The sequence below is a fragment of the Carassius gibelio genome, chromosome A1, assembly GCF_023724105.1.
Source record: "Carassius gibelio isolate Cgi1373 ecotype wild population from Czech Republic chromosome A1, carGib1.2-hapl.c, whole genome shotgun sequence".
NCBI classification, from domain to species: Eukaryota; Metazoa; Chordata; class Actinopteri; order Cypriniformes; family Cyprinidae; genus Carassius; species Carassius gibelio.
In genome coordinates this window covers 16,145,603-16,160,821 of record NC_068371.1, presented here as the reverse complement: position 1 = coordinate 16,160,821, position 15,219 = coordinate 16,145,603, and the positions used below count along the sequence as shown (strand labels likewise).

The window sequence follows — 15,219 nt, the reverse complement described above, 5'->3', positions numbered from 1 at the left end:
TTTATTTTTTTTAACTATTATTGTTTTGTGCTTAAATTTATTATATTGTAAGATAATTATGATATTGTAAACATAATAATGTTTTAAATTATGTGCTGGTACCTTATAAACTGTTATTACATTATAAATTACCACAGTTTTTCATAATCAAATAATTTATCATAGAATAACCTATTACATTATGTGAACATTTGTTATTACATTTAAAAATGATTATTACATTATGGACTCAAGTTTTTATTACGTTTTGAGAAAATTATTACATTATGAACATTTTACTTAATAATGTAATACTTTTATCACATTATGTGCAGTTTTTACATTATGTACAGTTGCCAAAAATGCTTTGTGTTATAATATCTCAGATAATAAGATGTCAGATAAAAGTAAGCAATACATTAAAGAGTGATCGTTACAAAAGTTTGCATCAAATATACTGAACACAGAAGCTCAAACGTGTAATGCTCTACAACAGACCTCACTGGTTCTCACGTCACACATGCAAATTTGAGCTTTTTGTTTTCCTTTTAATGGTGGTTTTCAAACCCACTTAAAGGTGCATAACACAACCTACTACGCAACACCTGCATGATAGCTAATGTCAAATAAAGAGCAGGTTTAGGAGAGCCAATTAATCAGTTAAAATAATGATCCTTGAGATAGGCTTGGGACATCCCTAGATTCAATTCATCTTCAGAAATTAAAGCTCGTTAGCAGCACTTATCTATATATGACTGGATCGCTCATCGCATTCTAAACTGCCAACAGACCGTGAAGATCAGAGGTAAGCAGTATGTCTGATGTTTAGCAGTATTTCAGACTGGACCAACCAGACAGTAAAACGGCAACTAGGGATGCCACAAGTACTTCACCAAAAAATTGGTGCTGAAAATTAAAAAATGTGATGAACTTACTACCGGTACTACAGAGATGCTGATATCAAGTATATTCGGTACCCGCAGCTGCGTTCAGGCGCTTCCGTGTTAGTCTAAGTGCAGGGCTCCAGACTGTAGCCGAATATATACTGGTGTCTGTGAATATTAAACTGCAAAATACCATTTAAATATTACTCCTGCAAATTCTACATCTCTGTGGGTGAAGGGCGCAGATGTGCGGGAGCTCACTGTTTTGTAGCCTCTGCCGTGTGTCACTATATGAGGACACGAACGCATAAACCATCACTTAATGAGAATTTACCATTTCATTTGAGAAAACTGTCATAAACACAGACACTGAAATATCTTCATGGCAACCCATCAAAATAAATGTTCAGTTTAATGTGAGTAAATTGACAATATATTAAGCTACTGTTGTAGCCTACAGTAAATTTAGCTATGTATCTATATAGTAATAATAATATGTCTCTATTAATAATAATAAGTATGCCTAGATGGTTGCTTGATTTTTACTTGTTTTGTTGTAAAGAGATCTGTTTAATATATCATTTTTTTATATTCCTAGACTTAATTGTTGCAGTTTTATATACAGTTATATTGTAAAACTAAAATACCTTTTTTAGTTTCCGAGGTTAGATTTTTGGCTACATTTGAAGTTCTTTTTCGCTTAAGAAAATAAATTATATTACTGTCAAATTCATGTCAGATAATAAAAATACTGTAATAAATACAGTAGTTCACCATGTATTTGTTCATGTTTTATTAAGGGATAAGTCTGAAGCACACCATAAAATAATTCTAGCAATTTACACAGGGTTAGTAGTATATATACAGCTGTATATACAGATACACACCCAGGTATCGGATCAGTACTCGGTATCGGCCGATACCCTGAGCCCAGGTATCGGAATCGGTATCGGAGAGAGAAAAAGGGTATCGGAACATCTCTAATTACTGCAACATCACCTATGTATAACCATGGTTGAGGTAATAATCCAAAATTTATACCAGTTTTCAAATTTCTACAGGTGTATTGAGTGCAATGCACCACTTTATAACACCCAGCCCTCTTTAATCCCAATACACTTTTTGTAAATAATATGATCACTGATCATAATCTAGATGTCGTAACACCAATGAGCGGATGGTATTCAACCATCTGTTCCATATTAATGAATCCTGACCCTTTGACACATTCTACGCTCAAAGACCAGAATGTGAGTTAAAGAAAAAACAAGGACCTTCGTTTTACAACCCTCTTACAACATAACTCACCACCCTGGGCGCCGCCATGACGGCAACGTCCTGGCGTGGATGAGAGTTATAACACCTTGGAGACTATCCAGAGATACAATATCGAACTTCAAAGGGAAGACCAACACCCGCCCTTTTTACTCGCAGCGATCACACAATCCAGTGAAACAGACACACACACATTCAAAAACAGGCACAAGCATTTTTGACTAGCCCATGGACCTTTTCCAATAAAACTACATCTAAATGTATTTTAATGTCTCCCTTTTTGTGCTCAAATGTATGTATGCGGCATAGTGGTATATACAAATGTTACTGTGTGTTTAATGCAAACTTTATATGCATTTAGTTAAGAATAACTCTGTATCTCTGTATACTTCATTGGTAAAATCATAGTTCTTGGTGTCTGTATAATCATAAAAACACGACTGTAACAAATCTTGATAGCAAATTACAAAAGGACGCATTGTTTCAGAGGAACGATCTTGCTTAAGAAAAATGTTTAATTTTGTCATTGCCATAAATTAGACCAGTGGGCGGAGATCAGCAAACAAAGAAGATTTTTCCCGCCTCAGTTTGTTTACACTTCATTGGCTCATACTGAAAAATAGGTGTAAACCTGGTTTTACGTAAAAGCTCAGGGAAACCTGTATTCTGGGCATTCCGCCAGAGTGAAAAGAGGATTCCCAGCTTTGCAACCGGACTTCAAGAAGTTCTCCATTTATTCTTCTTTACTTTTCGTTTCATTTTAGTTTTTCTTTATTGTCTTCGGATATTTGTCTTCGTTCAATTGTCTTCACGAGCCAAACGAACTTAAGTCTAATCATCTTTTGGCAAAGTTTACCTTCGCGTTAACCATCAAGCTCACGCATCATCTGCTCTGGAAAGAACCGCGGTGAGGCCGCACGGACGGACAATTTGAGCGCAGCTACACACAAGAGCCAGATCAAAGCAAGTACTTTCTTATATCGCAACTAAAATTGCTGTTTAAGGTTGTCTAGGCTATTCCATGTTTGTGAAATTATTCAATGACTTGGGGTCTCTTGCAAAGTTAACTGTTTGAAATTGCCACGCTGAGATTGGTTTTCACTTTCACTTTCTCTCCCTCTATCTCTCTCTCTAATTTATCTCATTATTATTCTTGTTCGTTTACCTTGTTTAAATTGTATTTTCGTTTTGCTATATACTCATATGTGAATTGTAGTTATGTACTCTTTAGTCTGTTTTTATTAAATCCTATAATTTGCTTGAATTGAATTGTTTTATTGCTCATTGAGATCGAAGTCCCTGAATCGTGTGATCTATGCTACGAGCTTTGTTTTATATGAATTAATTTCAGTAATCTTAGTAGTACAGACAAAGAAAATATTGTTTTTTCCTGATCAGAAGATTAATATTTCTTGGAGTTTGTAAGAAGGGTATTTTTATTGAATTTTGATAAGGAAGTCTAGCTTCCAGTTCGCTGGACGAACAGATTGTCTAGAGTAACTTAAATTAATTCTAGTAAAGGTTACCTTTAAATGATTAAATATTCCCTCTTTGGGTAATTTAATATTTGTAAGCAATAAGCATGTTATATTCATAGACTCATGAATATTCACTTCATTTGAGTTAATTATTCCCCAGAAAGTGATTGTTGCTACAATGTGCTCTGTTTGACAGAAACCTGGCTAAAACCTGATGATTACATTATGAGTCCATCCCCCAAGATTACTGTTATAAACATGAGCCATGTCAAAAAGGCAAAGGGGGAAGTGTTGCTTCAATTTATAACAACGCTTTCAGGATTTCTCAGAGGGAAAGCTTCAAGTATAACTCGTTTGAAGTAATGGTGCTTCATATAACAAAGATGCACTGGGATCAGCATTTATAGACATTCTGAACTCTATTGGGGTTAGACAACACATGTTTCAGGACCTACTCATTGTCGAAATCATACACTAGATTTAATACTGTCACATGGAATTGATGTTGATAGTGTTGAAATTACGCAGCCAAGTGATGATATCTCAGATCATCATTTAGTTTTGTGCAAACTTCATATAGCCAAAATTGTAAATTCTACTTCTTGTTACAAGTATGGAAGAACCATCACTTCTACCACAAAAGACTGCTTTTTAAGTTATCTTCCTGATGTATTCCCAAATTCCTTAGCATATCCAAAACCTCAGAACAACTTGATGATGTAACAGAAACTATGGACTCTCTCTTTTTCTAGCATTTTAAATACAGTTGCTCCTTTACGCTCAAGGAAGGTTAAGGAAACCAGTATGACAGCATGATATAATGAGCATACTTGCACCCTAAAGAGAGCAGCCCGAAAAATGGAGCGCAGCTCGAGGAAAACAAAACTAGAGGTATTTCGTATTGCTTGGCGGTAAAGTAACCTATCCTACAGAAAAGCATTAAAAACTGCTAGATCCGATTACTTTTCTTCTCTTTTAGAAGAAAACAAACATAACCCCAGGTATTTATTCAATACAGTGGCTAAATTAACGAAAAATAAAGCCTCAACAAGTGTTGAAATTTCCCAACATCACAGCAGTAATGACTTTATGAACTACTTCTAAAATCGATACTATTAGAGATAAAATTGCAACCATTCAGCGTCAGCTACAGTATTGCATCAGACAGTGCACTATAGACCCCCTGAGGAACAGTTCCTCTCATTCTCTACCATAGGAGAGAAAGAATTGTATAAACTTGTTAAATCATCTAAACCAACATGTATGTTAGACCCTATACCATCTAAGCTCCTAAAAGAGGTGCTTCCAAAAGACATAGATCCTCTTCGGACTATTATTAATTCCTCATTGTCATTAGGATATGTCCCCAAATCCTTCAAACTGGCTGTTATTAAGCCTCTCATTAAAAAAAAAAACACAACTTGACCCCAAAGAACTAGTAAATTATAGACCAATGTCGAATCTCCCTTTTCTGTCCAAGATACTAGAAGAGGTGGTATCCTCACAATTATATTCCTTCTTAGAGAAAAATGGTATATGTGAGGATTTCCAGACAGGATTTAGACCGTATCATAGTACTGAGACTGCTCTCCTTATTATTATCTGATCATGGTTGTATATCTCTATTAGTTCTATTGGATCTTAGTGCTGCGTTTGACACAATTGACCACAACATTCTTTTGCATAGACTTGAACACTTTGTTGGCATTAATGGAAGTGCATTAGCATGGTTTAAATCATACTTATATGACCGCCATCAGTTCGTAGCAGTGAATGAAGAGGTATCATATCGATCACAAGTGCAGTATGGAGTACCTCAAGGCTCAGTACTAGGGCCGCTACTCTTCACGCTTTATATGTTACCCTTGGGAGATATCACCAGGAAACATGGTGTTAGCTTTCACTGTAATGCTGATGATACTCTGCTCTATATTTATTTGCGGCCCGGTGAAACACACCAATTTGAAAAACTAATGGAATGCATAGTGGATATAAAAAACTGGATGACAAATAATTTCTTACTGCTAAATTCTGAAAAAACAGAGGTGTTAATTATAGGACCTAAAAACTTTTCATGTAAAAACCTAGAACACTGTCTAAGTCTTGATGGCTGCTTTGTCAATTCTTGGTCATCAGTTAGGAACCTAGGTGTGCTATTTGATCGCAATCTTTCCTTAGAAAGCCATGTTTCTAGCATTTGTAAAACTGCATTTTTCCATCTAAAAAATATATCTAAATTACGGCCTATGCTCTCAATGTCAAATGCAGAAATGTTAAAGGTCCCGTTCTGCATGATCCCATGTTTTAAACTTTAGTTAGAGTGTAATGTTGTTGTTAGAGTATAAATAATATCAATAAGTTCAATGCCAAACAAGATATTTTATTTAACATAATTCGCCTACAAAAAACAACCTGTTTGGACTACATCCCTCTAGTTCCTGCAGTAATGATGTCACTAAAACAGTTTTTTGACTAACCTCCACCCACATGAATACACAAACAGGGGGGCATGGCCTTGTTGCGCTCCGACAGAGAAGAGGAAGAGCTGCCTTTGTGTTTGTTGCCATGTCGTCGAAACGCTGTTATTTTCATCTCGGAGTCCAATCATCTTTGTTTGGCCTTCCCAGGGACGCTGTACTTGGAGATTAATGGTTACAATTTATGTTTAACTCGGTTCCCGAAAATTATAATCCAAATGTAAAACTATGTGAAGCACATTTTTCTGAGGACAGCTTGCTGAAGACAGCTTTCTCAATCTCAATCAGTTTAATGCCGGATTCGCAGAAAGATTATTCCTAAAAGATGGAGCAGTTCCCTCTTTGTCTGGAGAAGGCATTGTTTATGGACCACAACCGGTAAGTGTATTTTATTATTTAAATTGGTGCGCCACAGTTTTTGTAACTTATTTCACAAAGGGCAACACTGTTTAGCTTTGTTAACTAGATGTTAGGGCTGTGCAAAAAAATTGAATGCGATCTCCTGTGATTATAAGTACATCTCCAGCACATGTTCCTGCCCACTTGCTTCTCAAAACCAGCCCAATCACATTTCCAGGAGGGCCGCGTGCGCTAAGCTGGTGTCGAATCACAACACAGGAACCACTGGCACAATCAGAACTCATAACGTATTTCTGAAGGAGGGACTTAAAGAACAAGGAAGTCATCAGCCCGTTTTTATGACAGTGAAAACAGCGGTATACAGATAGGTGAATTGTGTGAAAAATACAGTGTTTTTTTTCACGTGAAACATGAACACGTTATATTGCACACTGTAAACACAATCAAAGCTTCAAACATCGTATAGATTTTATATGAATGGCCCTGAATGGTTTAGCACCTCAGTATTTGAATGAGCTCCTTTTACATTATAATCCTTTACGTCCACTACGTTCTCAAAACTCAGGCATTTTGATAATACCTAGAATATCAAAATCAACTGCGGGAGGAAGATCATTTTCCTATTTGACGCCTAAACTCTGGAATAACCTACCTAACATTGTTCGGGAGGCAGACACACTCTTGCAGTTTAAATCTAGATTAAAGACCCATCTCTTTAACCTGGCTTACACATAACATACTAATATGCTTTTAATATCCAAATCTGTTAAAAGATTTTTAGGCTGCATTAATTAGCTAAACCGCAACCAGGAACACTTCCCATAACACCCAATGTACTTGCTACATAATTAGAAGAATGGCATCTACGCTAATATTAGTCTGTTTCTGTCTTATTCCGAGGTCACCATAGCCACCAGATCCAGTCTGTATCCAGATCAGAATGTCACTGCAGTCACCCGGATCCAGTACGTATCCAGACCATATGGTGGATCAGCACCTAGAAAGGACCTCTACATCCCTGAAAGACAGCGGAGACCAGGACAACTAGAGCCCCAGATACAGGTCCCCTGTAAAGACATTGTCTCAGACGACCACCAGGACAAGAACACAAGAAACAGATGATTCTTCTGCACAATCTGACTTTGCTGCAGCCTGGAATTGAACTGCTGGTTTTGTCTGGTCAGAGGAGAACTGGCCCCCCAACTGAGCCTGGTTTCTCCCAAGGTTTTTTCTCCATTCTGTCACCGATGGAGTTTTGGTTCCTTGCCACTGTTGCCCCTGGCTTGCTTAGTTAGGGTCACTTCATCTACAGCGATATCATTGACTTGATTGCAAATAAATGCACAGACACTATTTAAACTGAACAGAGATGACATCACTGAATTCAATGATGAACTGCCTTTAACTGTCATTTTGCATTATTGACGCACTGTTTTCCTAATGAATGTTGTTCAGTTTCTTTGACGCAATGTATTTTGTTTAAAGCGCTATATAAATAAAGGTGACTTGACTTGACAGTCCCTCCTACCAACCAGAATTTTTAGAAGTGAATGTTGTGCAGATTTCTCCATCTGTGTGAAGAAAATATATATGTGCAAAGTAGGGCTGTCAACGAATATTCTAAATTCGAATATGTATTCGAATAGTTAAAAAAAAAACGAATTTCGAAGGTGAAAATTAATATTCGAATAAAAAAAAAAAATAAGGAAAAAAGGCCTGCGGTAGTAGAAGCGTTGTTGTCTGTTTTGCAAGTGGGCGCGCTAGCACGCCTGAGGGTTCAGGGACAGATCACAGCCTCACATCTCAAAAATGTGCACCCAAATGAGCATGGCATAATGGGTGGAACTCCAGCTAAACAGGCACGTCTTGACACTTAACGTTACTTTGCATCGCCCGCCGCAAGCTCTTTGTCTAGAACACGACAAGAGGCCATAACGGATAAAATAATTTAGTTCATTTGTAAGGACATGAGACCGATCAGTATCATGGATGGGGCACACTTCGGGGAGTTCTGTCAAGCAATGGATCCGAGGTTTGATTATTTATCGTTTCATATCAAGGAAAAGTTCCATGTTTAACACAGCACAGCTCACTCTGAGCATTCAATGTCAGTTCTATATGCTGTAAAGCTTCAATTAATATTAATAATATTTGTTTCAATCACTGAATGAAGCCTGCTATATTTGGGACAACAGTTGCGACCTTAAATTGCTTGCACAAAAATTTGTTTGTTCATTTAAACCATTATGCGCAGAGAACGTGAGGGTGAGAGAGCTTGAGGTCTACAGTCTTGGACATTAGTTGATTTCCTGGTTTTTGTGTAGTTAATACGTTGTCATATATGTTTAAACGTAAATAGACTATCTTTACAAGTATATATGTCTCTTTCTATTATTTTGGCCTGTTATTGACGTAATGCGCGTCATTTACAACTAGGGATGGGAACCGAAAACCGGTTCTTATTCGGAACCGGTTTTGTTCTTTGAAAAGAACCAGAACCGTGAGCATTTTCTAAGTTTCGGTTCTAAAAACGGTTCTTGTGCAACACGTGACCAAGCGCTGTGAGCGAGAAGGGTATTCCTGCACAACCGGAGGCTGCAGTTACAGGACCGCAATTCTGTGACCGCAGCTTTAGGACCCTAGTATTTTTGTGACAGCGCCACCTACTGTACTGAATCAACACTAATTAAAGAAGGATGACGTGGACAGCAACCAGACGGTGAGTATCGATATTTAATTAAGTTTTATTTTATAACGTTTAAACGGTGCAAAGTTTACATAGTGAGAACTGCTACCTATGAATTAATAATTAATTCCCACCAAATTAAGAATTTGTGAGCTATTTTTTATTAAGTACTACGACGTTAATTCGTGGCTATGATTTCATAAGTCCTAATTGTGTTTTAATGACGAAGTATTATAAGTGAATCTAGCCTGCACATTAATTAAAATATCAGATGACAAGAGCATGGTTGTTGTAAGGTTTGTAAGATTTACATGCAGCTTAATGTAGTAGTGTGAATACTGGCTTAATAGTCGTTGTTTTACCATATTTATGTATAAAATATATTTCATAATTAAACTGCACTGACTGCCTAGTTGCAGTATGTGTTAGCCTGTTGTTTTGGCATTGTTTTGCAATGATAAATTAGGCATTTGGCAATTTTAATAGTTTGTTACAATTTGGCCTAATCTGCAGGTCTACTCCACATACAGTTATACATTGCTATCATGTGTTAGTTTCTGTCATGTTTTGCATGGCCAATATGAAGTGATTTTATGGATTTAATTAGGCTCATTGTAGGACAGATGATTAAAAAAGGCACTAGGGATATTTTCATGATCTCAAAATATTCTAACAAGTACACTCTCTCTTTTTCAAGATAGATATAACAATCCAAAAAGGGAAATCCCTGCCCGAATTGAAGAGATGCACCACATGCTGCAAGGACTTTCACTTTTCATACATATACATATACATATATATATATATATATATATATATATATATTCCAGTTGAATATGTTAAACAGATGTTTCTTATTTATCTCTCTCTGTCTCTCGCTCTCTCTTTCTCTAGAGTTGAAGCCTACAGCCATTCTATCCATGCAGCAACTGATGGAAAAGGGGTTCACTTTGGTGCTGTTGTGATGTTGTCACAAAAATGACATGTATATACTGTACAGACCAAGAGTTGGGACACACCTTCTCATTCAAAGAGTTTTCTTTATTTTCATGACTATGAAAATTGTAGATTCACACTGAAGGCATCAAAACTATGAATTAACACATGTGGAATTATATATGGAATTATATACATAACAAAAAAGTGTGAAACAACTGAAAATATGTCATATTCTAGGTTCTTCAAAGTAGCCACCTTTTGCTTTGATTACTGCTTTGCACACTCTTGGCATTCTCTTGATTAGCTTCAAGAGGTAGTCACCTGAAATGGTCTTCCAACAGTCTTGAAGGAGTTCCCCGAGAGATGCTTAGCACTTGTTGGACCTTTTGCCTTCTGTCTGCAGTCCAGCTCACCCCTAAACTATCTCGATTGGGTTCAGGTCCAGTGACTGTGGAGGCCAGGTCATCTGCCGCAGCACCCCATCACTCTCCTTCTTGGTCAAATAGACCTTGATGCCTTCAGTGTGATTCTACAATTTTCATAGTAATGAAAATAAAGAAAACTCTTTGAATGAGAAGGTGTGTCCAAACTTTTGGTCTGAACTATAATATATATATATATATATATATATATATATATATATATATATATGTGTGTGTGTGTGTGTGTGTGTGTGTATATGTATATAAACATTCTTGAATCATTCTTGTGTCTTGTCTTGCCTCTCAACAACTTTTAAAATATTGGCAGTTATTTAGTGACTCCATATGCTGATTCCAACTTTAACTTACCTGGTAATGAGCTAATTCACCTTAAGGAAGTGAATCAATATACTGTATAATTCAAGAGACAGTTCAAGACTTTTAAGGTTCTTCATTTTTTACAATTGTTTTAACATTGATATACATCAATTTTACAAAATTGTGACTCAAAGCACACTTAGTAATTTAACTCTGCTGCATTTTGAATAAAAAAATCACATTTAAAAACATGCTACTGAGATTAATATATTGATGCTATATACAAAGTAACGTGACTGCAAACTAAACCAACAGGATACTAGAACTGCGTTTCTGAAACTGCAGCCATCGCTATATTGGCCAGTACGGAAGGTGGCGCTGTCAGGAAAAACTAGGGTCCTAGAACTGCGGCCCAGATCTGCGGTCCTGAATCTGCAGCCTCCGGTTGTGCAGGAACATACTATTGCTGTGAGCAGCCTTGCGCCGCTGTTCTGAATATTCGGCGTTTCCCGTAAAGAATTTCACGAACCTAATGACAGACACACCTCTCTGCCTCTTTAATTACTGAGCACATTGATTCCAATAACGCACATTCCACAGACTCGTTGCGCTGTCGCGTCTTTAATTGCCGAACACATTGTTTCCCACGACTATATGTGCACTCGCGCCTTTGATAACTGCACATCGTTTTGTCTGACGCCGGCGATACACTGGATGCGTGGCGCAAGCGTCTCAGCTGCGTGGCGTGTCCGTTTTGAATTCGGCTCCCATGTTAACAGGTTAGAGCTTGCAGACTGCCTGCGTGAGACGCGAGTCTCAGCCACACTCGAGCCGCGCGGAAAACGCGTATATATATTTATATTTTTGTCATGAAGACAAGAGCCAGGTCTGTCGGCTGTCTCCCTCTATGTCACCCACAGTAGCAGCAGCGCGCCAGGCACGATTCTGGTGTGTAAAGACACAGAAAAAGCGAAGCAGGCGCCACGCAACAGAAACACAACGCAGCCAGTGTGTCACCGGCCTGACTGTACATCTAACAGCAGCGCGCTGCACGTGCCGCCACTAAATTACATTATATTTGTCCCATATTGTCATTCATATACATACTGGCTTCAACTTGGACCACTAAATAAATAGACTGCTATTGTTATGAAAGTATGAGGGTTAGATTATTTAGTGTACAGGTCATTTCAAGACTGGTAAACAAAGTGATAGGAAATATTTATTTTAATGCATTTTAAATGTTTAAAAATGTGGAAACCACTCATGGCATCACAGCATCTCCTGACTGCATTATTATTTGTAAAATAGGGACTTTATGGAGAGTGTGTATACACGTTTATAATATTTAACCGTTTATAATTCATTAATTAAGAGAAATTAACAAGTGTCTCAGCCCTCAAGGGACTATTTAGGCGCTTATTCCTGCTTGAAAAGCAAAATGTTATTGATATTGTAAAAAACAACAACTTTGAAACACATGCTGATTGATGGACTAGCATTACTAAACATTACCTACTACCTTCCAGCAATGCTACATTCAGTGAAGGTAAAATAGTAAAAAACATAGTTCATTTAAATGAAACCAGAAGCCGAACCAGAAAATGTCAAAAAAATATCCCACCCTACTTATGAAGATCTTTACACTGTAATATATGTTGCATTTTGACATTACCAACCTTTAATTTAAGTTGACAGTAAGTAATAAACAGTATTGAGCATTGAGTAGTTGAGTATTGTGCATTTTCCTTACCACTATTTCTTAATAATTGTTTAATGATTTGGAACCGAAATAAGAACCGGAACCGTTAGGTGGAACCGGAACCGGAATCGGAAGATTCCCAACCCTATTTACAACATGCGCAACCAGATGTTCGAATAGTTCGAATATTCCTGTATTTTTTAGAGGGAATATTCAAACATCATTTTTGAGCAATTTTGACAGCCCTAGTGCAAAGTATGCGTATCTGCTTATGATCTATACAAAAGTGCTTACATGAGGGGAAGCCTCCACCAAAGAACATGTTAAAGAGTTCTTCAGGTGTAATATCAGACTCAAAACCTCTGTGGAAATCAAATCCTCCATGAGTATTGTAACTTGAACTGTTGGGATCCTCTGCTCCACTGACATCATACTGCCTCTTCATGTCTGGGTTACTAAGCACTGTATAAGCATTTCCAATCTCTGGAGAAAGAAAAAAAACAGCATTTGTTGTTTTATATTTTATGTACATCAATGTATTGGATATAGTGTTTCAAGGCAGCGTTACTTTTAAAAGCCTCAGTTGCTCCTGGTGCATGGTTTTTGTCAGGGTGGAATTTCAAAGCAAGTTTTCTGTAGGCCTTTTTCAGTTCCTCATCGCTGGCATCTTTTCTGATACCCAGTACCTCATAGTAATTCTTACACTTCTTTATCCTACAGACAACAAAAAGCAGTTTAAATGGTTAATCTTATGAGGGAAACTATTTTATCTTATTTTATCTTAAAAAAAAAGACATATTATGCCCCTTTTTACAATATGTAATAAGTCTCTGGTGTCCCCAGAATGTGTCTTTGAATTTTCAACAGTGTTACAGTAGCCCAATTCTTTGCAACACTGGCTGCGTCATTACAGCTCGTACCTGCTAAAATTATTAAATTATATCTATTTTGGTTCTGATTATCATGTTCATTGGGCTTAAATCATGCATTTTTAAACTTTATTAGTTTAAACTTCTGATAAACAGTTTTCTGAGCGTGCACGTAGAGAAAGTGTCTGTCACAGCATGTGAGTACCAAACTAAGTTCTCATTCACTTGATTCATTAAATGAGGATGAAAACTCCAGAACTGCTCTGAGAGTCACATCATGAGCAATTTACCATTTTATTTGAGTAAAACTAGCATCATATAACATGCACAGTATTGTTGGGCGATATGGTCATTTTTCAAATCGTCATATCGTCAACCCATGAGATCAACGATACACAATATTATCGTGCATGTGTGGAGCAAGACAGCGACTCTCTGTTCTTGTCATAGCATAACTATTTGTTGTTTTAAACCGCGCAGGTGCAGATGGGAAACACTGCACCTCTAAGGTTTTCATGTTATGTAGGCTGTCTTACGACCCAAACTGACGGAGCTGAAGCTCTTTCCCGTTATCGGGATGGAAGGTGTGGATCGGGATCCGCCGATCGGAGAAGTGCAGCAGACTACACTCTACAAGATAAAGCTTCAGTTGCTGTTGTTTGTAATAGCAAATGAAAACATGTTAGGCTACCTGTGAGGTTTTTCTTAAATAGGCATAGAATAAAATTAGTAGGCTAAAAATCTGCATATTTCATGTCATTGTATATCATAGGCCTACGGTAAAGTTAAAATGTCATTGAATAAATTAATTTCTGTTTGGTCAAAAAAAAAAAAAAAATTATATATATATATATATATATATATATATATATATAAAGCTTGCAAGCACCACTAGCAAAGAAGCCGCAGGATTAATAAACTGAGCTTGCGGTTGCCGCTTGTCGGTGCAGTACAGAAAGGATGAAAGGGGCGATTCAGCGCCGCCCACACATTCAAACAAATATTAAGGCATAATCTCATTTTTTACCCACAAACAAAAATACGAAAAATCCAGCTAAATTTTAGTTTTCCGTTTCTTAAACAAAACGAAAATTCGAAAATCAAACCGTTTCTCATTTATCTTTATTTATTTTTAAATAGAAAATCAAATGACCAAAATATACACGGACCTTCAAGTATGCTTCATTTTTGTTGATGTTTTTCAAAGATTTGTTTTCGCTGATCGTGGATTCGGTATGCATTGCCACAGGTTTTGCTTTTGCTTCGCCGTTTTTTCGTTTGGAGTTTTGACACAAACCTCTCGTGGGGGCGGGGTTAACAGTGATCTACTCTGATTGGATAGTGAGCTTTTGATGGACAGGTGCTCTTGCAGGAAGTACAGACGTCACTCAGTGGCGCGTGCCGCGCATATTGAAAGCTTTCGTGGTGATTAAATCTGGTCTCTACGGCAAAAAATTTATATTAAGCTCATACACAGGTAAGTAAGCTTATGTTACTGAAGTACCCAATTACATCGATACAAGTTTTTCATGTTACAGTGTGGTACAGGTTGTTGCGGGTTATTACTGTCATTCAGTAACACAAGCTTACTTCAAGCTGCCTTGAAGGACAAGATCTCATCTTTACAGACTGAGACGATCGAATGTCAAATACTATTTACATATTTAGTAATACAAATCAATGCAAGATCTTTCCAATATGCATGCCACTCTCTGGCGCCACTGAGTGGCGTCTGTACTTCCTGGTCAGAGAGCACCTGTCACTCAAAAGCTCAGCAAAAATGAAGCATATTTGAAGAGCCTGTTACATTTGTGAAACTATGTTAATTTT

General features: G+C 37.2%; 1 protein-coding gene across 1 annotated transcript in view; it reads right to left on the bottom strand.

The window, feature by feature from the left end:
* dnajb14 (DnaJ heat shock protein family (Hsp40) member B14) overlaps positions 1-15,219 on the bottom strand; it is a gene marked incomplete at its 5' end in the record, with an annotated part of 46,228 nt that overhangs the window by 15,580 nt on the left and 15,429 nt on the right. Inside the window, 2 exons of the mRNA XM_052598865.1 lie at positions 12,815-13,003; positions 13,089-13,234. Coding sequence (XP_052454825.1) covers positions 12,815-13,003; positions 13,089-13,234 — 335 coding nt within the window. The remainder of the gene's footprint in view (positions 1-12,814; positions 13,004-13,088; positions 13,235-15,219) is intronic.